This window comes from Pecten maximus, chromosome 7 (genome assembly GCF_902652985.1).
Source record: "Pecten maximus chromosome 7, xPecMax1.1, whole genome shotgun sequence".
Classification (NCBI taxonomy): Eukaryota; Metazoa; Mollusca; class Bivalvia; order Pectinida; family Pectinidae; genus Pecten; species Pecten maximus.
Genome location: NC_047021.1, coordinates 42,193,837 through 42,217,735, shown reverse-complemented (window position 1 = coordinate 42,217,735; position 23,899 = coordinate 42,193,837). Strand labels below are relative to the sequence as shown.

The window sequence follows — 23,899 nt, the reverse complement described above, 5'->3', positions numbered from 1 at the left end:
AGATAACAATTTTTTTAACCGGAGACTTACTTTGCCAAGGAAAACAAGAGACTTCATCGCGGGCGAGAGTTCAAAAGTCCACAGTTTTATAACAATTGTCTATCTTCGAAGGGGTGTCCAGAGGTTTGTCACACAATTAGGCTGTTAAAAAACTGCGAAGAGAAGTAAACATGTTTAACTCCATTTGAACCTTAAGCAAAGGTTAAGACGATTCTATTGTGTAAGAACCTCGGCGGCTGGAACCCACTTAGGCTTTCCAGGTAAATCAAATACGGAAGGTGTGACTGTCGGGAGCTTTAATTAGCTCGAAGTATCGTTGAACGCAAACAGGTTCTATAAATAGGTGTTAAATAAGTACTTAACACAATAGTTTGGCCTCCTAGGCATCAACGCTGTAGGCCCTTACCATCACCGACGAGTCCTAGAAGGACGAAACAGCTGTATGATGTCCCTTACATCACTGACAAGTCATATAAGGACGAAACAGCTGAATGATGTCCCTAACATCACTGATGAGTCCTAGAAGGACGAAACAGCTGTATGATATCCCTAACATCACTGACAAGTCCTAGAATGACGAAAAGCTGTATGATGCCCCTTATATCACTAACGAGTCATAGAAGGGAAACAAAAACAAAACTGTACGATGTCCCTAACATCACTGACGATTCCTAGAAGGACGAAACAGCTGTATGATGTCCCTAACATCACTGATGAGTCCTAGAAGGACCAAACAGCTGTATGATGTCCCTAACATCACTGGCGAATCCAAGAAGAACGAAAAGCTGTATACTGTCCCTAGTATTACTGACGAGACCAAGAAGGACGAAAAAGCTGTATAATGTCTCTAACTTCAATGACGAGTCCTAGAGTGACAAAGAAGCTGTATCATGTCCCGAACATCACTGACTAGTCATGAAGGGACAAAAAAAAAAGACTATGATATCCCTAACATCACTAACGAGTCATGGACGACAAAACAGCTTTATAATGTCCGTAACATCACTGACTTAGAAGGACGAGACAGCTGTATTATGTTCCTTGTATTCCTGGCGAGTCCTAGAAGGACGAAATAACTGTATGATGTCCCTAGTATCCCTGACGAGTCCTAGCTGGACAAAACAGCTTAAAGATGTAGTTTTATTCATGTCGTTTGTACATAATAATGTAATTATAGATGAAAGGTGAATAATTTACACTGAAGAACTCAAACAAATTGCAAGAAGAATCACAACAATGAAGACAGAGTGTTCAGGAAGGCAGAGCGTCTTTAACTTTACAGGCGACAACCGCAATGTAAATCCAGGTCGTATCTAGTTGATGTAACGTCCTTTAAATGAGAAAATGGAAAAACAAAAGGAGTACAATGGAAAAACAAAAGGAGAACAATGGAAACACAAAATAAGAACAATGGAAAAACAAAAGGAGAACAATGGAAACACAAAATAAGAACAATGGAAAAACAAAGGGAGAACAATGGAAACACAAAATAAGAACAATGGAAAAACAAAAGGAGAACAATGGAAACACTAAATAAGAACAATGGAAAAACAAAAGGAGAACAATGGAAACACAAAATAAGAACAATGGAAAAACAAAAGGAGAACAATGGAAACACAAAATAAGAACAATGGAAAAGCAAAAGGAGAACAATGGAAACACAAAATAAGAACAATGGAAAAGCAAAATAAGAACAATGGAAAAACAAAAGGAGAATAATGGAAACACAAAATAAGAACAATGGAAAAACAAAAGGAGAACAATGGAAACACGAGGCATATCGATGAGCATCATTATACCATGTTATATGTTTAATTATTAACACAATGGTGACACACGATATTCAATTGTTATATGCATGGTATTCAATTGTTTAACACGATATTCAATTGTTTAACACAATATTCATTTGTTACAAACATGATGTTAAATTATTACACACTACTTTCCACACATTATACATGTATACAATATCTTCCATACTGCATTCAATATACAGGTATACAAACGCAATATAAAGAGACATACATTTCATACATACATGTGACAATTCAGGTAAAGTGATTAAACAATAAAATACGTTTGAAAACATTGTCAGGCGATAATATATTTTACTTTAGGAATTTATCATAAAACCATTACTTTCCTTTACTTACGAGAACTAAAATTCTCCGAACCCTTGTTTTGTACATACATCTACCTAAATCAGTGCAAAACAATAAAATTCGGTAGGTCCTACTGTAACGGAATTGGACCGGGTCGATCGTCGGCGACCAGGTAGCTCAATCGGTAGAGCATCCGGCTAGTGTTCGGAGGTCCCGGGTTCGAACCCCGGTCTGGCCGTGCATTTTTTCACTCCTACTACATTTGGTGCCTGTGACCAAATCTTGTTTCAAGTAAGGTGAATACGTGGCAAGGGGATACCCGAACCTGGGTTGTGAAGTTGTTAGGTCTTCGGGGTCGAAGACTTTAAAAGGGAGGGAAGAGTGTGTCGGAACTGGATCGGGTCGATCGTCGGCGACCAGGTACATGTAGCTCAATCGGCAGAGCATCCGGCTAGTGTTCGGAGGTCCCGGGTTCGAACCCCGGTCCGGCCGTGCATTTTCCCACTCCTACTATACTACAACAATACATATATATGTTACCTCGCATAAGCAGAACGCTGCAAGGACTTGTAATTCACTATTGTATATAAGATATACATCAATCATGCACATCTCAATGCATGAATCTCTGAAGACTGTATATGTACTTCATGTATCTATTGATTATGTATACTGATGATAAGACAGACCCCCAAAAGCACCGGAACAGGAAGTGAGACATGGGGCCGCTTAGGTACCAAAAGCATCGCTTAAGTCATCAAAATAGTGTAAGTAACAGAGTGGAAGGAAAATGTCGGGCATCGGCTTACTTTGTATCCGTTTATTGTTCACTTCATTCTTTCAAATTTGTGACAACATTCAATGATCATAGACACGGTTGTGAATATGATCCATTCAGTATGAAAATATTCATTCTTTTTTTATCTAAACATATTTTATTTGCTTCAAAAACATAAAAGATTTGACACATATTATTACAACATTACTAAGGCCTTCTCCACAATACATAATATATAAATTTAGAAATAGCATAATTTGATCACAAAGAATATATTATTTTTACAAATAATTCAAAAAGATGTATATCATATCATTTTACCGAAACCTTCATATTCCATACACACAGCTACATATTTTAGAATTTGAATACTTGCATAAGCTGGTAAAGGCATGGTTGTTAACTTCTATTTATGGTGAACTGATAACGAACACTGAGGGGATTGGTCAATATCCCAACCCTACCTCCTATATTTCTTACACACTTTGGTTAGGCCTACGTCTCATTGCTTGTTAGGGTGTGAAAAATAAATGAATATATACAAATGCAAGTCAAAATGACCACACAAGGTCTGATACGCTAATAAACCGTGGTGATAGTTGTTAATTGGCTGTCTATATATAGAACGAGCTTTACTCTTAGATGACAGATTAAGCTTCATTGGTTATTTCGGGATGGACTTTGTTTCCTCGAGTTATGGGGGGAAACAGTTAGACATGATATTTATTACATATAAGGTGTTAAAACATGCTTTTATAATCAGAGGATCTTACATGGATGTCAAGGCCGCATAGAATTTATCAAATGAGTGAAATGGTTTGATATGCCGCAGACCTTTAGGCGAATGGCATATTAAATTATTTAATACTATTCTATCAAATTTTTCGTTTGTCATATATGGGAAATTAAAATGAATAAATAAATGAATAAATAAAACAAATATATAAAAATAGATAAATAAATAAATAAATAAAAAATTCCCTACCCTTTAAGACATGCCTTTTTTGACCCGGACAGCACGTTAATCACAACTGTGTTATATGGCATTTGTGTCCTAGGATACCAATGACATGACAGAAGAAGTCAGTGATATAAAAAGCGATATCCTTTCATGGGACATAAATTGGTTTCTTTGGTATCACATCTGTATGTAACTCCCACAATAAATATGACACTCACCTGAAGGCTGTTGTCATATCCAGTTATTCTCGTTTACTTGCTTGATAATTAAATAAGACATAGAAGAAAGAGTACATCATTGGTTGTATTTGAGAATTTTTTTGCAAGTAAATTTTCCTCATTTTGAATCATAAGGGATGTACAGTTTTATTTTTTTGATACTTTCTATTATTTCATTTAATGTACCAATAAGGAACGCATCTCTGTTATGTTGCCACATCAAAAACTATTATAATATATAGCATATTGAATCCACACTGATTTTCTGGCTCTACTTTACTAAGTACAAAAACTGTTTAATAAATATGAATTACTGTTTTAAAGAGCATTCACCTTTGTTTTTGTAAATTATTAAGTAAGCATATGCTCACATCCGCATCTACTGTGAACTAAATTATTTTTGCGTGCGATTAATTTTCGCGATTTTCGAGGACGATTCAAAATTCTCGAAAATTAATCGCCGCGAAAAATGTTTAATCAAAGGTATAGTAGGCATTTTATGACTGTAAATCTCGAAATTAAATCGCCGTTAAAAAGGCGTTACGCATGAAAATGCGAAATTAAGTTGCCGCGAAAATAAGTTTGTTTAAAATATATAAAATATTAGCTGGAAAGAGTAAATTGATATTAAAACGAAACTGTAATCCAAAATCGACAAATTGAGGGGAAAATATAAAAACATATAGAGTTGCACGGAGACCATTGAAAGGAAAAATGTATAATTAGACTAGGTATTCTGAAAGGGTAAGCGTCTTCTCCCGCCATGCAAGTCTAGATGAAATCAGAGTTCAGTTGCATTAAGGACTCATAAAACTGAATAGTCTACTATTTGTTACCATTAGTGACTCTCCTCACTTACTCATTTGGAGTTCAAATGATATGAAATTTATCTCACATAAACGTTTAAAGTTTCGCTACATGAGAAATGATATCATTGTGTTGTTTGAATGTCACACGAGTTTTCGAAAGACAGTGACCCTGATATTAACAGTGAATGCGGATCTTCTACCAGACGAATTCCCTCCTTTTCCACCTGTATTACTGCGTCATTTGCTTCTCAAATTATAAGACATTACGTTTTTTTCTCGTCTATAGGGAGTGCCTATTCGATATGTTAATTACTAAACACAATAGCTACAGACATTGGAAGTACATTTTAGGGACTTGGTTCGAGTTTGGCAGCTGATTGCCAGAAAAGTTGTGCGAGTCCTTGATAAGCCTCGGCCATGTCTGACTTTTTATAACACGAGGCCAATTGGATCAGAATGTCGAACATAAAACGTTCTTATGATCTTCATCGGAAAATCATAGAGCCCCAAGACAATAATATGTACAACATTTGTTCAAAATGATTATATATTGTTTATTTTATTTTTATTTATTTATTTATCTGAATGTCCCTAAAGTCTGTCCTGTATTGACCGCATTTGTATACAGCATGTTTATCTATTGAATGACCTATATTGTGAGGTAAACAAACACATCCAGGATAAGATAAAATAGCCATTAGTTTAATGGCATATGCCGTCCCTTTAATTTTACTGGAAATATATACTAATTTACGATAATATTTCAAATATGCTTTGGTAAAGGTAAATTGAAAAACAATTATTTAATTTTAACCAGCATTTAATTATATTCTTACATTATCGCCAAAATTATTCACAAATCTATCCTTCACAGGTCATCTTTAGAGGAAATTGAAAATATTTCAATCATACATGAACATTAATCAATTGATAATACTAAAAACAAAACATTGCTACAAATTGGAATACAGAATTGACCTTAGCTATAACTTTGTGCATATAGATAATCTGTTATTTATATCATATATCTAAACTATACAAACAAATATAGATGTTTATCTATATACCACGGGACCTTCACCATAGATATTATGGGACACTGCTACAAACAATCACGACATGGATGTTCTAATACAACGCTTGAAACACACTTTCAAGGATCTAAAAGAATCTCGACATGACGTCATTTTTCGTATGAATCTTCATCCGTTAACCTTTTACATAACACCAAAATAATTCACCATGAAGGGTGAAAGTTCTTCACTTTTAGATAATGAGAACGCTACAAAAGTTCAAAGAGACTGTAATGTGAAGAATGTCACCCCGGTGACAAGTAACAAGTCGTTTGTTATTGCAGTGGTCTTTTCATCCCTGATTCTTGATTTTGGATCCGAAGCTAATACTCAGTATATAATTCAATTGACAAGAGAATTATCCAGGTCGACTTCAAACTCCACGTTCACTCAACATCGAAATGTGAGCGAAAACTCATGTGGCAGACGTTTGAACGAGACTACTGGAGAAGAAATTTTAGGCCAGAAACTTGCAGCAAAATGGACTTTCTATTGCAGTTTGACTGAACATGCTTCAACTCTACCAGTTGTGATGTTATTTGGAATTTATTCAGACAAAATAGGTCGTAAGCCTTTATTCTTAATGTCGACAGTCGGCATGTTTCTGGAGTACGGAATAAAAGCCGTAGCCATTTACTTTAAGTTACCACTGTACTTCTTTGTCGTGGCAGCAGCTGTGGAGGGTTTGACTGGCTGTAGGTACCTATTCAGTATCGCAACAAACTCTAGCATTGCCGATACCACTGATAGAAATCATAATCGAACGGCGTCTTTTGCATTAGTAGATGTATTTCTAGGAATCGGAACGTTTGCAGCCAAACTTGGAACTGGGTATTTGATATCTGGTACAGGATTTTTCTTCCCTGTCATATTGACAGCAGGTTTAAACTTTCTAATGGTAATATTTATAATAAGTTTTGTACCTGAAACACTACAAAGGAAAGTAAAAAATAAATCAACATGTGATCTTTTCAAGGATTCTATGTCATTTTTGTATGACAGGACACAGCTTCATGGTAATAAACGCTGGAAGTTTCTTTACTGCTTTTCTGTCTACATATCTTTAGAATTCTCCGGTATGGCCGTATCTGGAATATCGACAATTTATTACATGGGGTTTCCATTATGTTGGGATTCAAAGAATATCGGTTGGTACTCGGCATCTTCTTCATTGATTCATACGACTTTAGGAGCAGTATTGTTAAAACTCTTCGTGAAAAAGGGGCGGGACGAACCTTTAGCTATAATAGGACTACTATCGTCGATCGGCGACAACGTTATTATCGGTTTTTCTTCTCAATCATGGATGCTTTATTTGGGTAAGTGAATCATTTTTCATTTTATGTACATTTTAATGCATACGCAATTTATCTTTTTTTTTTTTACAAATGAATACTGTCTTTTTTGTAATATTCGCGGTGAATTTAATTTCGCTATATTTCTGGTCATTGAATGTAAATATTCAGCGAAAATTCATATTGTGAATTATGAATATACGTATGTATATCATACACACACGTGCTCTTCAGTCGACCAGCGAGCTAACTCCGCCCCGGAACAACCGTGAAATAAAAAATGTATTAGACCCGCGAAATTTAACAATTACACAGTATGCCTTTGTCCTACTTTGTCAAAACAGATTATAGCATATGTCCTGTATGATGTTATGGTTTCCGTAACGTCTTATAAGACATCGTTATAATATATTATCTATAGATAATCACAAAATGATCAATGATTAACACTTTTATTTGGACATTCTTTTTACATATATTTATGAAAAATATAATTTTTCTCAGAGTATATATCTCACTTTGATATGTCAAATTTAATCACATTATTGATATTAAATTTTAGTGGTCGTTTTGCCACTTTTAATGAACTATTTCTTGTAGGCGTATTTTTCTATGATTTCGAGTGTCTTTTCCACCTTTTAGGCATTGTTATTAAAGTGAAAAATATCGCAATTACGATCAAAAAGTTATATAATACTGGTATATATTTTTGAATAATGCAATTGATAATTAGAGACTATTGAAGATGTTATGACACAGGTACGAGCGTTGGAGTCCTCTCCTTGCTTCAAGGTGTGGTTATTCGTTCTGCTATGTCTCGGATGGTAGTCGAGAGTAAACAAGGTGAGTTGTTCACACACATTAGAAATATACACAACAATGTGCTTCATTCTCTGAAAATCTCTGTACAGTTTGAACGAAACTAGTTTGATGTTATCGAGGATGGTATCTTTTCAAAACGTTTAATTTTATCGATATGAATTCATAATAATAATGTTACAATTGTTTTATTTTTCGTTACATATTTCGTTTTAAAAAATAACAATAGATTGAATATACATGTATCTATCACCTTAAAACATGTCCTGTTCTTCATTGTTACAGGATCCTTCTTCATGGTGTATCAACTGGTAAAGATTGTTACAGTTTTAGCGGGTAACTCTTTGTCCACTAATATATACCAAGCTACAGTATCAATTCTCCGCGGTTTCCCTTTCCTGGTGGCTGCATGCCTTTATCTCTTCGTGTTGATCATGGTATTGTAAGTATTATGCTATGAAGTTTTTCTTGTTCTATAAGCCATGAGATATATATCAGTAAAAATATGGTAAGTTATCTATGCATAACTGTTCATTTATGCACAAATGTAAGTGTTTGCTACATGTCATGTAAATAATAATAATTCATGAAACTGTATATAAAATAGAAGTTAATGACATATTGAATTCAATTAACTTATATTTATTTTTCCAAATTGCAAATTGTGATTTACCTGTTATAGTGGGCAGATGTGACGTAATAGTTAACCATATAAATACTTACCAACACAAAAAGTTTCACAATTTATTTTTTCTTATGTTTTGTTCTGTAAAATTCCGTATACATTCTAAATTAATTGTAAACAGTGTTATGTTAGGCTAAATGTGTATTATATACGATTCTACCACGTTTGCGATGCAACGCCTGTTTTGATTGGTTTAAAACCGTGTGTTATTTGCCAGTAATCCATTCTTGTGTCAATAATACATGCTCGTGAGTCACGGCTGCTACAATCTTTCCCCACCAAAATCGTGCATTTGTAAACAAACATGGCGGCGCCAAAACGTTTGAACGTCGGGGACCGTGTATTTTACAACGAAGACATTTGCCAGATTGTTCATTTCTATCAACCCAGAGCAAACTTTGCTAAACAATATGTTGTTAAGTCAATTTCTACAGGCAGCCTTTGGAGAACATTTCTACATGAATTGCTGACCGACATCCCCGAAAGTTCTCGTAACGTTGCCGTCAACTGGCTTGGGATTGACGTCAGCTTTTGAATATTCATTAGCACGCGCGCCTTATCGTTTCTTATGAATTGTAACAGCCATGTAGCGATACATTTCCCGGGGTTTTTGTGCCGTTTTTCTGTTAGGAAGGGGAAGATCTCAGAACTAAACAGTACATGGTAGAATATAAATAATCAACTTTGACTCTGTATTGTTGCAGGATATACATCTCGGACTCGGATATTTTGCCATTTTAATTAATAACTAATTGCAAAATATCCTCGTCCTCGTTGTATATCCTGCAACAATACACGAATCATCGCTAATTATTTCTTAAATAACCTCCTGTGGATATATATCACATCTTTTGTATTGTTGCAGTTCTTAGCTGGTAAAACTAAACAGCTAAACGCACAATGATAAGTTGATATATGCTTGCATCAAAATTCCAGGCCTTACCTTCGGAAGCTTGAACAGACGTCAGGTTTATTGTCGTGACCATGTCACGTCACCTTGAGTTGTATATTTTCGGATTGTCTCCGAAATTTTAACTATTCATCTATTTATTGATGTCATATGTTGTGTTCCAGAATCTTGTATATATCCGGTGGGATGTATTCAGAAAATGGATCAAAGGGGACTAGCACTGCCAAGAAACCGACAAATTCTGCGACATTGTATGGGTCAAACACAAAGAGAGTTTCCATTGTCAACTCCAGTGAGAATATTTGTAGTGAAGTGTAGATACTATCTCGGTGTGTAATGCTGGTTCTGAGTAAGTTCGTACTAATTGATGATAAGATAAAGTATCAATTTCTATACAATCAATTATAAAGGCGTGTTAGTTGTAATTTTAGCATCTTTTAAATTGAAAATTTTAACGATATTTAAGACTAACAAATCATTGTAGTCGCCTATGTATATTTATTTCTCTGTTTTTCTCTCTATATATATATTCATGCGATATTTTCATAATTGTATAAGTATGCGATGGGACTTTTGAATGTATCATTAATGATATTATATTTTTGTATATGCCTATATGTATATATATATATATATATATATGAATGTCCTAAACAGGAATAGCATATGGATAATATTAACAATAAAGTTTGGATTATATGTTTAAAAGTATTCTGTATATTTTATTAACTAGCATAACTTTTATCGATAGTCTACGAATTCGGCAACGTAACTTGTCTAATCACTGCTAAAGCATGATAAGAAAAGTGGCCTTTGTCTTGTAAGGGTTTATAAACACCTAACAATAATTCTCCTACATACATGTTAAATAGGTTTATTACATATATACAGTTTTGAACCTGTACCTTGCATTGACTTGGCCTCGAACTCATGACCTACGGCACCCAATCGCCAAGCCAGAAATACCCGCAGCTTATACCGCTACTCCACATCGGCATTCTTGGAAAGAATGTTTCGATGGCGCAGTAATGGTCGGCCCGATATCATGACATGATCATAGTGGGTGTCGTCTATTTCATGATATGAATACCTGAACATACATGGATGCAAATGCACACGTATTATAGATATTCATCAGAGTATAACTACGATAGGAAATTCAAATCTTTATCTTCGAATCCCCAACACATAGTGCATATGATACATTGTGTTAATTATTTGATATATAACATAGTAACACGACTGACGAAGGGAGACAACTTTATGACTCGTGTCCTGATCGGGCCTCGAACTCACGATCTACCGCACCCAAATTGCCTTGCCAGAAATACCCACAGCTTATACTGCTGCGCCACATCGGCATTCTTATACATATGCACTAGTTGTTACATCGACAATGTACGACATTGGTTGTGACAAAGACGTTTTGGCGACCACATGGAAGATATTATCATCTTCTATTCAGCTACATGTACTTTTATTAACTATTACTGTAACTGTTAAAAGTTCACGTTGTTCTGAAGGCATACACGGTAGAAGACAGCAGTTTATCAATATATCTTTCATTTATTGCATATTTTAAACGTCCTTAATTTGACGTACTCAAATTTTAACGCAAAACCAAAATAAAAGATATTTGCAGAATGATGAATAAGCGTACCAACAATGATTGCCCTAGAAATCAATGTAGATAAACTACAATTAACGTAATCATAATTAAGCGGAATGCTTCCGGCGGAAAACGCTAAAATGAGTTCACCGCTGAAATGTGTACGTTTAGAGTATGTGATATCATATTATATATTTTGAACAAACACGGCCATTCTTCGCTAGCATATATTCATAAAGTCGTTGACTTGTACTGACTTCTTGTACACCCACAAACTGATTTGCGTCGTGTATGCAATAATATAACACTTGACTTCTTAGCTGACTTACAACTGCTTTCTTGAATAAAATCGATATTTTACATACATCAAAATTATATTCAAGCCATATTTGAAAAAATAGAATTTGGTTTTGTTGATGTTATATCAATATTGCACACAAACAAACCTTTAATAGAAGCATAAAACTCGATATGACCCGTAGCATAAATATGTTTTTGTCCACCCAAGCCCTAAAAATACGAACCTAGAGCTGATGGGCACTTCATTTTCACTAAAATAGCGACGTCCTGCCAGGTATGGAAAGTGTCGGCGAAGATTTAGTGAGAGTACGCTTAAGTGAATCATCAAATTTTCGAGGCAGTCTTTTCCTTTATCATGGCACAAAAATACAAAAAAAAAATCCTTACAGATATTGCCCATTAAGTCACAAGAAAAAGATTATCATTTTTTACCGTATTGACGACCAGTAAACCCGCTGGCCTTGTTTAATTGGTAAGCCAATTCGGTGTTTTTAAAAATCTGGATCACCTTTTCATACTTATATGTTGATAACTGATATAATATGTATAGTTAAACCTGATATGGTGTTATGATATGGTTGGTGTTCTAGATAATGACCTTTGACTTCCCCACAAACCTTTAGTCGATATCGGTTATCAACAAAGATAACTCCATTTACCTCATCCAATACACATTTGTCTGGATTTTAAAACTTGTTTATGATTTATGATTTTCGGGAATAGAATACTATGACGTCCGACACAGAATCAAAATCGCTTTTGGATAAGCAACCGGAAGTACAAAAGTCGGAGAACACGCAATATGATTCCTCTGGTTCTTCATTTGACATATGTATCCGTGTTGTTGTGACTATACTATTTGTAATAGGTCTAGAAGGTGGAGGTTTAACGAAAAACCAGTATGTATATAGTTGGATAGAGAAAAATACAAACTCAAGCAGCACTGTCTTTAACAGTTCCCATGGCAACATAACGACTGCTTCACAGGACCCGTGCGGGGGCAACATCAGCGCTGGAAATGAAAAGAAGGACCAATCTTTGGCATCAATGTGGTTGCTGTATTTTTCGCTTTGTGAACATGGTATAGCTGTTCCGATGGTACTTCTTTACGGTTCCTATTCGGACTATCTCGGGAGAAAACCATTAATGATAGTTTCCTGTGTCGGTTATTGTATGCAGTACATTATGAAATCTTTCATTGTTTATAAAAATCTCCCATTGACATATTTCTTTATTCCATATTCATGGACTGGGCTTTGCGGCGGTCATTATCCTTTTTATCTCGCCATGATGGCCTCAGTGGCAGACAAAACAAGCAATAACAAGAAACGAGTCTTTGGTATTGCGATAGTGGAAACCATGATTGGCGTTGGTAAGAGTTCAGCCCAAGTTGGAACAGGGTACTTCATTAAGTCGTTCGGGTATATGTATCCTATGATAGCGGTGGCCGGGCTCTTTGCCGTGTGTTTACTCATAATTCCGTTTGGTATAGCGGACACGCGGGCAACTAGATCAACCAAACATGTTACACTACTCGTTCACATTAAAAAGATTTTCGGAATGTTTTTCAGTAAATCTCACGTAATGTCAGGCAGTGTTTTTACATTTAATATGGCATTAATAACATTCTTTCTCCTATATATGGCAGCATCAGATTCATCCACCTTAGGGACCCTTTATCAACTTCGTTCGCCATTTTGCTGGGATTCAACAAAAATTGGATGGTATGGATTCGGAACCGATATTCTTCAATACGTGTTTAGCTTATTTGTAGTGAAATGTCTTCAGATTTGTCTTTCAGACGGAACTGTGATTGTGTACACTCTCATATCATCTATAGCTGGCTCAGTTATTACCGGATTAGCTACAACTAGTCTGATGCTATATATTAGTAAGTATTATTTTATTTACTTTTATGATATCAGACTAATATATAAGATACTTATATGAAGTGGCATCCGGTTTTATCGCCTTTTTCTCAGAGAAGAGTAATTTACAGGACATGTCTGTTTTGCTATTCTTTGTACACGTTACTGAGCAATAAAAATTGCTCGAATAAAAATAATTATCATCAGGACAAATATTGATTTGAACTAAAGGAACTAATTAAATTGGTTTTGCATTAATCTGTCGAACATATTATTGTAATGCTTTAAATTTATATATTTAATCATATAATTCCTTATTAAAAATATATCTTGATCTTTGTTATTATGACACATTACTTTATTATGCTTAAACAGATGACCAACAAGAAAAAAAAAACATTTGTAATTCAAAACCGTTAAAATTGGGCCAAAGGATGAAAAAGTACAAAGAAACTAAGAAAATGTTCTCTGTTTTTCTATTAAGGCTCGGGAGCAGGTATTTTATCTGTCATGGCCAGACCTCTACTTCGAGCCTTCATGTCTAACATGATTGATAAGGACAAGCAGGGTAATACTGCATATTACTAACAGCTTACAGTGTGAACGTAATTGTACTGAAATCTTACATAATTTTTTGAAAGTAATTCCTTCGATTACGAGGTTTAACAATGTTCTATGTTTATATCTTAATTACTGCTACCGAGCAACGAACAAACACATTCTTTTTTATTAAAAAAAAAAAAAAAATCTTGAAGAGAACTTGAAACGAAGTACAATGCATAAAAAATCACATTATATATATATATTTTCCAGGTAAGGATACAATTCAGGCAAATATTTTTGTTGTTTTCTTTTGTAAGTTGCTTCGTTATAGTATTGGTGATTTATATATATATATATATATATATATCTTGAAGGTGCTGTGCTTGGAAACACGTATGTGGTAGAAAATATTTGTAACCTGCTCAGCAAGACAGTTTTCAGTGAAATATATGCCCGGACGCAAACATACATGTCTGGCTTTGTATATCTGATAATGGGAGCATTCTATCTATCGTCACTCATCATATTCATGTAAGTACCCAGCTCCATGAAATATCTGTTTATGTTTCTTAATAAATAAAAAAATAAATAAATAAATAGATAGTTAAAAATCAGTGTCTAGTAACATCATAAGGAGGTAAAATATTGATACTGTTATCAATAAGTTAGTCATTATTTTTTAGCAAATAAAGATTGAAATAACTTTTATGTTATATATCTTTTTTTTTTAAACTGAAGTTACGATATATATCATATAACAACGAAAGACAATTGTTAAGGTATAAGGAACCCGAAGAGTGATGTTTTACCTGCAATGTGTTTCAATTAATATCTTATTTAAATTTAGAAAATTATGCTCATTAGGAGACAACCGAGTGCATACAAACCACAATTTTTGCCTTTTATGGTATTGTGATTGTAATCACTCTGTGGGGGTAAAAGGGTTATTAATTGTCTGTGTATGTGTTGAAAGATACTTTTTTTTTTTTTATTTCTTCCAGAATCCTTCTCTGCTGTCGAAAAAGAGAGGAGACAACTATTAACATACAAATCAAACAAAGCTGACTCTGTGTGTGAGTTTTACAAAACCAATAAAATGTTTTCAACAACATTTTTCTTTTGTTTGTTTGTTTGTTTGTTTTTGTTTTTTTGTTTACTTCGGAACGTTTATAGAGAGTAAACTGAAAAAGCAAGCTGTCTAACTGCGATACCACTTGGAGGTATGTGTGTGTGTGTGTGTGTGTGTGTGTGTGTGTGTGTGTGTGTGTGAGAGAGAGAGAGAGAGGGGGGGGGGTGTGGGGGTCGTTTGTGTGAGAGGGGTGTGGGGGTCGTGTGTGTGAAAGAGGGGGTGGGGGGGTGGGGGTGGGGGTCGTGTGTTTCCTTAGTTTAGCTATAGATGTACATCTGGTGTGTCTTGTTTTATTACGGATTTTGTTTTTTGTATATTTGAATTTTTGTTTTGACGATGTGATATAATTGTATGATATAATCGGTCAGTTGTCAGTAACTTTGCCGATGTCATAGTTTTGCATACATTATGTATGTCAATAATGTAATATACTATGGGGCATTTTTCATTGGTTGTGCCAGTGAGAAATCGATTGCGATGCCACACTATGGATAATTACGTTATATCATGAATTGGATACGGTGGAACAAAATAGCTGCTGTCAATCACATTTTAACTAAAAAAAATCGTGAAACTGTAAGTTTTTGAAGTTAAATGATACGAAATATCTTAAATTTGTTTTCATTTCATATGCGATTTTATGAGACTTGACTCGAAGTTTTTAATATATGCTCATATAGGCTCACAAAAACATGAAAGACCACTTATTGATACGAAACTAGGTACGAATATTATCGCCAAGTTTATTGCTCAGATAAATAGATTCCAGGGAGATACACTGACGCACTTGAAAAAGCACATATAGCTCGTCACTCAAGCTAGGTTTCCGAAATATTTGTTTCAATTTCAATTTCAACAAATTGTATTTACATGAATGGAAGGTCAATAGGATTTGACATCAGGCATAGTCTAAGTCTTCTCCTTAGAAACAACAGGTGGTAAGAAATACAGACAAATATAATGTATATGTACACATTGATATGACAAATTGACTTTAAGGGGAAGTAACTCCTTGAGGTTGTTAGACTTATTTTTTGAAGTAGGGTTACACAACTCTTGCAAATAATTTGATAATTTCTTAATGCGATTGAAAGTAGTTACTTCATTTTGATGGTTATATCATAAAAAAGGGAAAAAATAAACGCATAATGACTTGAATGGTCACTATAAACAATAACATATATGAAATATCGGATGTGACGTTTGGTTTCGCGGTGACGTCCACAAACACAATGATTGCCATTCAATATTTCATTTTGAAATTGAGATAATTTACAAATATATTACAATATACATATTATCAGTTTATCTAAAATAAAATAATAAACCTTCCTACGTTACAAACTACATTTGTCACGATGTAATTCGGCTGACAGAATTAAGTTAATAAGTTTGGAGAATTTGAACTGGGTACATTTGTAGGTTAAGTGATGATGTGATAATCGTCTTTCCCAACGAATGAGTTATTTATCATGCTTATATAACTCTCCTTTGTTAATTTTCAAATTTAGAAAATACCAAATACACTTTTAAACCCTTTGTCTTTTATAAATTTGGAAATTAATTGATTGAGTGATCAACAGCCGTTAATTGTTGGAAAAACGTATGTTTCTTGTTACCAATAGATAGCAATGACTCTTTGTCGGTGAAGTAACATCTTTCAACATAATGCACTTTGCTTATAGCGTATTGAAAATCAAGTATTGTGCCTGTCTTCTTGCAAAGAAACATACTGATCGAATGTTTGAATTACTACATGTAACAAAAACTTAATAGCTGAGTTCCGGAGATACCTATGTATCCCACAGATATAGGTACAGATTACAGTTGAATAGGTTAAACTGTACAGGTAGATAGCAAGCAGATTAAATAAACAGTGCAAGCTTTTTACACTACATATTGGACATCTATCCGACAAATATCATTGTACTGTTATTTTACCATGCGCGTTCGTGTTGGAGACAGAACAACTTCAAAATGGATACGGCTTCAGAACAAAAACCTCTGCTAGTTAACAGTGATAGACAGGGTAACAAATCTACGGCTGGCAAGACACTGACAACTCAAGTGGTCTTCCGCATAACTTTGACTTTTATATTTATGTTAGTTACGGAACTTGGAAGCTTGAATCAAACTCTTTATATTTATGAACGAGTAACTGAATACAACCAGGAAAATAATCTGACATATGTAAGTGAAGTAAATTCAACAACTGCATGCGGCTCGAGCCAAAATCATTCTTCCGAGGACTCAGATCAAAAGCTGGCTGCGAAATGGACCTGGTATTTCAGTTTGGTGGATCATAGTTTGAGTGGTGTTTCTCTTCTTGTGTATGGTTTGTATTCTGACTTTATTGGCCGCAAACCACTTTTAATAATTTCACTTACCAGCAAAGCTCTTTATTTTGGTATGATGTCATTTATAAACTACAAAAATCTGCCACTCATCTTCTTTTTTGTGCCTTACGCCTTGTCGGGTCTAACCGGAAATAGCTACCTCTTTTTCATTGCCAGTACAGCCGCCATTGCCGACAAAACAAGCAACAATCAAACACGAACTGTGGGTTTGGCTATTTTTGATGTTATGATTGGATTAGGTAACGCATTAGCAAAAATCGGTGTTGGATATCTAATACATGATGTGGGGTACCTTATACCAATGCTTATTTGCATGGGATCCTATGGAACCTGTTCAATATTTGCATGTATATTTATAGAAGATACCATAACAACGATATCCTCGAAACATCTGACATTTTGTATTGGTTTAAACAGAATCTTTGGATTTTTCTACGATAAAACAGCAGTTATTGGAAGGAAGCCTTATCTTTTCATCGTAGCATGGACAGCCTTTATCCTTTTGGTTTTAGCACACACATCTGCTGCTGGTATCACAACATTCTTTGAATTAAAATCACCGTTTTGTTGGACATCGGAGGAGATTGGATGGTATGGATTTTTTCAGAACATTGTTGAATTCATTTTAGGATTTTCCATTATGAAAATATTACAACGCTGTCTTCAGGATGAATTCATAGCTGTGCTTGGGTGCTTGTCAAATATTGGACTTTTCATCGTAATGGCTTTCGCGACATCTGATTTTATGATGTATACAGGTAGGTTGATACCCAAGTTTACATGCTCTAATCAAATGCAAATGAGTAAGTCCTAAAGACATGTGCTTGATCATTTCAATGCGACATCACACAAATTGTATATGTGGGTAGATACTTTATTAGCTCCTAAATGACATACAGATTAACAATCATCCAGAGAGGGCCTTGTGGGATAATACGTAATAATAATTTCAGATGAAAGCTAATTGTTATGGTTTAAAATTGGGTAAATGTCGTTTATCATCTTATGAATGCCGCGAAGAAATAATGAAATCCGTGTTTCATCAAGAAAGGCCAATATTCTCAAGGATTACTAAATTACAAATAAACATAAGTTAATAATTGTATTAACTAATGAATATATTCACATTAATTGGATTATTCATCAATCAGTATGATTATTTTCAATATTTTCTGAGCTGTTACAATTTACAATACATTAATGTTTGGCAAATGATCATATGTTTCATTCGTGCTTGATGCCTTATTTTTAAGCACTAGGAGCCGGAGTACTTTCAGTTGTGACGTTTCCAATTATGCGTGCAATACTGTCCAGATTTGTAGTGGCTGATCGACAAGGTAAATATCCTTATGCTTACAAAGCATTGCTTAAACAAATCATTATATAAAATCAATGTATAAAATCAATATATAAATACAAATTCAACAGGATTGACAAATCATTATATAAAATCATTATATAAAACCAATATATAAATAGGATTGACAAATTATACATCTATAAAATCATTATACAAAATCAATATATCAAAACACATTCAACAGGATTGAATTCATACATACATTTAATTTCATTCATACACATATCTATATGAAATAAATATACATCCCTTATACCACAATCTCAAAACGGCTTCAAAATGTTAGGTAATTAAACTTTGAATAAACCCAAAAGTATCAAATTCTATAATAGGTTAATTTGAAATTTCACAACCTAAAGTTTTAGGTTTTTGGTAAAATATATGCTCAAAACGGTTGAAAATGTTGTTGTTGTTTGTTTTTTTGTTTTTTTTTTGTTTTTTAAATTTATGTATTAACTTATTTATCTATTTATTTTTGCTTTTGATTCAAAAATATCAAATCCAACAATTTGTACGTGTCAAAGTTTTATATGGACCTTTTTAACCCTATATCCCTTTGTCTGTTTTATATTAGGGGCCTATATTCTTTTCTTAATTTGCATTTATACGTAAACCTGAAGCAGAAGAACCCATTCTCCTTGGCACATTGTGTTCCTATGGTAAAGCTATCATACTGTGCTTACTCTCGAAAATAAAAACCGCCATTAATTATGCTGATTTTACTCAAGGAACAATAATTGGACACAAAATAATTTGTTCGATGAGAGTTCACATTTTAAGAAAACGTTATTATTGATCCCTGTTTAAAATGCTTTTATTTTCTCTGGTCAATATATTAATCATCAATAAACATAATCCCTTTTAAATCCACTATAGACTGTAAATTAAGATGGTTTCAATATAGAATAATACACAGGATTATAAGTACAAACAAATATCTACATATGATAAACCTAAAGGACTCTCCATTATGTACTTTTTGTAACCGTCATACAGAAACTATAGTCCACATTTTTTGGGAATGCAGACTAGTAGCAATCTTCTGGGAAGATTTCAAAGTATGGCTATATGATGATACTTTAACTAATTTACAATTACATGTTACGGATGTAATCTTGGGAAAGTTACATAAAGATCAAGAAGTCAAATATCTCAATACGTTAGTATTAATAGCAAAATTCCATATTTATAAACAAAAAATTAAAAATTGTCTCCCCTGTATTAATGGATTCATAAAAGAACTAGATTTGTATCTAAAAACAGAGGAAGTAATTTACAAAAACAACATGGAGTATGATAGTTTTGTGAAAAAATGGTCTATATAAGTGAATAATTTTTCAGATCTTCTTCACACATATCATAACATGTACTTAAAAGTAAGTCAAAAGTTTTTCTTTTTTTATACCTTTAAACACAATATATTAAAATGAGAGAAAGCGTGAGTGGAAGGTTGTTTGTTTGTTTGTCTCTGTATTCCAAAAAAACCCAACCAATCCTTTTTTTTCTATTCATCACTTAATACGTGTTGTACATCTTACTGCTGTAATGATATGTCTGTATTATTATACCATGTAATATAATGTACCTGTATGTATACTATATGTAAAAGGATGAATAAAAAAGATTTCAAAAAAAAAAAAAAAAAAAATATCTATTAATCATCCCAAGACTGCTATTTTCAATGGGTCCTGTTTCTTCTATTTACAATAAAAAAGAATAAATCGAAAATAAATCATGGCTCTGCCAATAATATCAAATTTACATATAGTTTTCCATAAATTTGAGCATTCAGAGATTATTTTTTTACTGTATATTTCTACTGGTTGGTTTCTATTACATACATGATACAAGTAAAGCCTTTTGATTAGGTCGATACATGATTTTATTAACCTGAAAAAATTAACCGAGGACGAAGATACCGGCTGGTTTTTATAATATATTTATACATTTATGTTCTAATTGATTAACCATTACGAGGTCATTTGAGTTCCAATTAAGATGTGTGTATATTATACTTATTTTCAGATATGAAAATTGTGACATTAATCTGTGACTTGGCATGCATCTTGAATGTACAGGTACATTGTTAATGCCATGTCTGTGTAGAATTCTTCAATAAATAAATAAACAAATATGACATTTGATGTGCATTTTATGTAAGAAGGGGAGGCCAACTGATTTTCCTTTTTAGAACAATAGTATTACAAAAATATTCTTAAATAATAAACTATACATTATATGTTTCAATGAGATCTTGAGATAAATGAACACGCGTCAAATGATGGATATCATCTGTTCCAGGTATATTATTTGCCACTCTATATGTGATGGAGAATGTTACGGCTTTGATTGGAGGAAGCATCTTTAACAACCTTTATTCTGAGACCGAGGATAGCATGGCTGGACTAAGTTTTATCGTGGTATCTTCAATCATACTCGTCCCTCTGGGCCTCTTAATGTAAGTTTATAGTAAATCAAATATGGCTACGTCGTCCATACATTGTTTGTCGCTGACATGATGGCACGTATTGTTGTCTTATGTTGCAATTTACCGGAAGCTAGAAATCGGATGATGTGACCTTGGCCTTTGTTGTTATGGAAACATCCGCTTCATTAAAACATATACAAAAATGACCAATTCATTGTTATGTTGTAATATAGATGCAAGCATTTAATCGTTGCTCTCATTATTTAGTCGCTTTTTGGGCAGAGTTTGTCCTTTTTCTTTACTAAAGTTTTTAAATTTTTTTTTTTTGCATTACACCTGCTCGAAATTGACTTTTTATTTCACATCTTATCATTAGTTTTTAACTTGTGATCTTTTTTTCATCTTTTATTTCAGAGCACTGTTTGTCCGTACAAGAAACAGAAAAGACCAACACTGACCGGTAAATAATTGGTTCGTAGGAAGTCGACTTTGGAATGTATCAAGACCGTTTTGTACAATTAACACGTGATTAAGGTCTGGTTTCGGATTCTAATCACGAAGAGTCTACAGAGGGATAACGGTAACCAGGATAAATGCCATTTTTTTGTATGTGTATAACAAATCTTAATTATCTCGAATTTACAAAAATAGGAAACGCCATTATAAATATGAATACTTATATAACACTATTACTGCAAAACATTGATAGAAACCCGGCGATGGTTATGTCGAAATGGTTAATGCTCCAATATGAAATAAAGAGGAAAGGTTTGGGAATTAAATCATTTGAGACTTTGTTCGTTTAAATAATTAGGTTTAGTGTTCTGCAAGAAGATTCAGGACATGTATGTACATTGTACATGTAATATTGTCGTCAAACATTGTACATGTAGTACTGTCGTAAAACATTGTACATGTAATACTGTCGTCAAACAGGGTATATGTTATACTATCGTCAAACAGGGTACATGTAATACTGTCGTCAAACAGGGTATATGTTATACTATCGTCAAACATTGTACATGTAATACTGTAGTCAAATATTGTACATGTAGTACTGTCGTAAAACAGGGTTCATGCGATACTGTCGTCAGACAGGGTACATGTAATACTGTCGTCAAACAGGGTACATGTAATACTGTCGTCAAACAGGGTACATGTCATACTGTCCTCAAACAGGGTACATGTAATACTGTCCTCAAACAGGGTACATGTAATACTGTCCTCAAACAGGGTACATGTAATACTGTCCTCAAACAGGGTGCATGTAATACTGTCCTCAAACAGGGTACATGTAATACTGTCCTAAAATAGGGTACATGTAATACTGTCCTCAAACAGGGTACATTTAATACTGTCCTCAAACAGGGTACATGTAATACTGTCGTCAAACAGGGTTCATCGATACTGTCGTTAAACAGGGTACATGTAAAATTGTCGTCAAACATTATACATGTAATACTGTCGTCAAACAGGGTACATGTAATACTGTCCTCAAACAAGGTACATGTAATACAGTCGTCAAACAGGGTACATGTAATACTGTCGTCAAACATAATACATGTAATACTGTCGTCAAACATTATACATGTAATACTGTTCTCAAACAGGGTACATGTAATACTGTCGTCAAACAGGGTACATGTCATACTGTCCTCAAACAGGGTACATGTAATACTGTCGTCAAACAGGGTACATGTAATACTGTCCTCAAACAGGGTACATGTAATACTGTCCTCAAACAGGGTACATGTAATACTGTCGTCAGACAGGGTACATGTAATACTGTCGTCAAACAGGGTACATGTAATACTGTCGTCAGACAGGGTACATGTAATACTGTCCTCAAACAGGGTACATGTAATATTGTCCTCAAACAGGGTACATGTAATATTGTCCTCAAACAGGGTACATGTAATACTGTCCTCAAACAGGGTACATGTAATACTGTCGTCAAACAGGGTACATGTAATACTGTCCTCAAACAGGGTACATGTAATACTGTCCTCAAACAGGGTACATGTAATACTGTCGTCAGACAGGGTACATGTAATACTGTCCTCAAACAGGGTACATGTAATATTGTCCTCAAACAGGGTACATGTAATACTGTCCTCAAACAGGGTACATGTAATACTGTCCTCAAACAGGGTACATGTAATACTGTCGTCAGACAGGGTACATGTAATACTGTCCTCAAACAGGGTACATGTAATATTGTCCTCAAACAGGGTACATGTAATACTGTCCTCAAACAGGGTACATGTAATACTGTCGTCAAACAGGGTTCATCGATACTGTCGTCAAACAGGGTACATGTAAAATTGTCGCCAAACATTATACATGTTATACTGTCGTCAAACAGGGTACATGTAATACTGTCGTCAAACAGGGTACATGTAATACTGTCGTCAAACATTATACATGTTATACTGTCGTCAAACAGGGTACATGTAATACTGTTCTCAAACAGGGTACATGTAATAATGTCGTCAAGCATGCGTCTTAACAGAACAATCAACAGGGCTTGTATCAACCAGTTGTCTCAAAGAATTGTTTTAAGAAAAAAATTAAAAAGAAAATAAAGAAGCAAATGGTACATTTAATTATGATTAAAAACGAAAACTGCAACAAAAGTGCATCATAATGATG

The 23,899-nt window shown here is 34.1% G+C and overlaps 2 protein-coding genes across 2 annotated transcripts; both read left to right on the top strand.

The window, feature by feature from the left end:
* The first annotated feature begins 7,901 nt into the window (after positions 1 to 7,901).
* On the top strand, positions 7,902 to 10,184 carry LOC117330891 (proton-coupled folate transporter-like). Its single transcript, XM_033889442.1, has 3 exons — positions 7,902 to 8,082; positions 8,344 to 8,500; positions 9,818 to 10,184. The coding sequence occupies exons 1-3, from the start codon at positions 8,052 to 8,054 to the stop codon at positions 9,969 to 9,971; spliced, it is 342 nt and encodes a 113-aa protein (XP_033745333.1). The 5' UTR covers positions 7,902 to 8,051; the 3' UTR covers positions 9,972 to 10,184.
* Positions 10,185 to 12,117: 1,933 nt separating this feature from the next.
* On the top strand, positions 12,118 to 15,084 carry LOC117330890 (proton-coupled folate transporter-like). Its single transcript, XM_033889441.1, has 4 exons — positions 12,118 to 13,453; positions 13,915 to 13,998; positions 14,348 to 14,504; positions 14,975 to 15,084. The coding sequence occupies exons 1-4, from the start codon at positions 12,292 to 12,294 to the stop codon at positions 15,036 to 15,038; spliced, it is 1,467 nt and encodes a 488-aa protein (XP_033745332.1). The 5' UTR covers positions 12,118 to 12,291; the 3' UTR covers positions 15,039 to 15,084.
* Positions 15,085 to 23,899: the final 8,815 nt, after the last annotated feature.

Excerpts from the sequence above, each read along its gene's own strand:
- LOC117330891 (XM_033889442.1), top strand. The coding sequence starts at position 8,052 with ATGTCTCGGATGGTAGTCGAGAGTAAACAAG. Across the intron at positions 8,083-8,343 it reads GGTAGTCGAGAGTAAACAAG|GATCCTTCTTCATGGTGTAT; the intron begins GTGAGTTGTTCA and ends TCATTGTTACAG. Across the intron at positions 8,501-9,817 it reads TTCGTGTTGATCATGGTATT|AATCTTGTATATATCCGGTG; the intron begins GTAAGTATTATG and ends GTTGTGTTCCAG.
- LOC117330890 (XM_033889441.1), top strand. The coding sequence starts at position 12,292 with ATGACGTCCGACACAGAATCAAAATCGCTTTTGGATAAGCAACCGGAA. Across the intron at positions 13,454-13,914 it reads TAGTCTGATGCTATATATTA|GCTCGGGAGCAGGTATTTTA; the intron begins GTAAGTATTATT and ends TTTTCTATTAAG. Across the intron at positions 13,999-14,347 it reads GATTGATAAGGACAAGCAGG|GTGCTGTGCTTGGAAACACG; the intron begins GTAATACTGCAT and ends TATATCTTGAAG.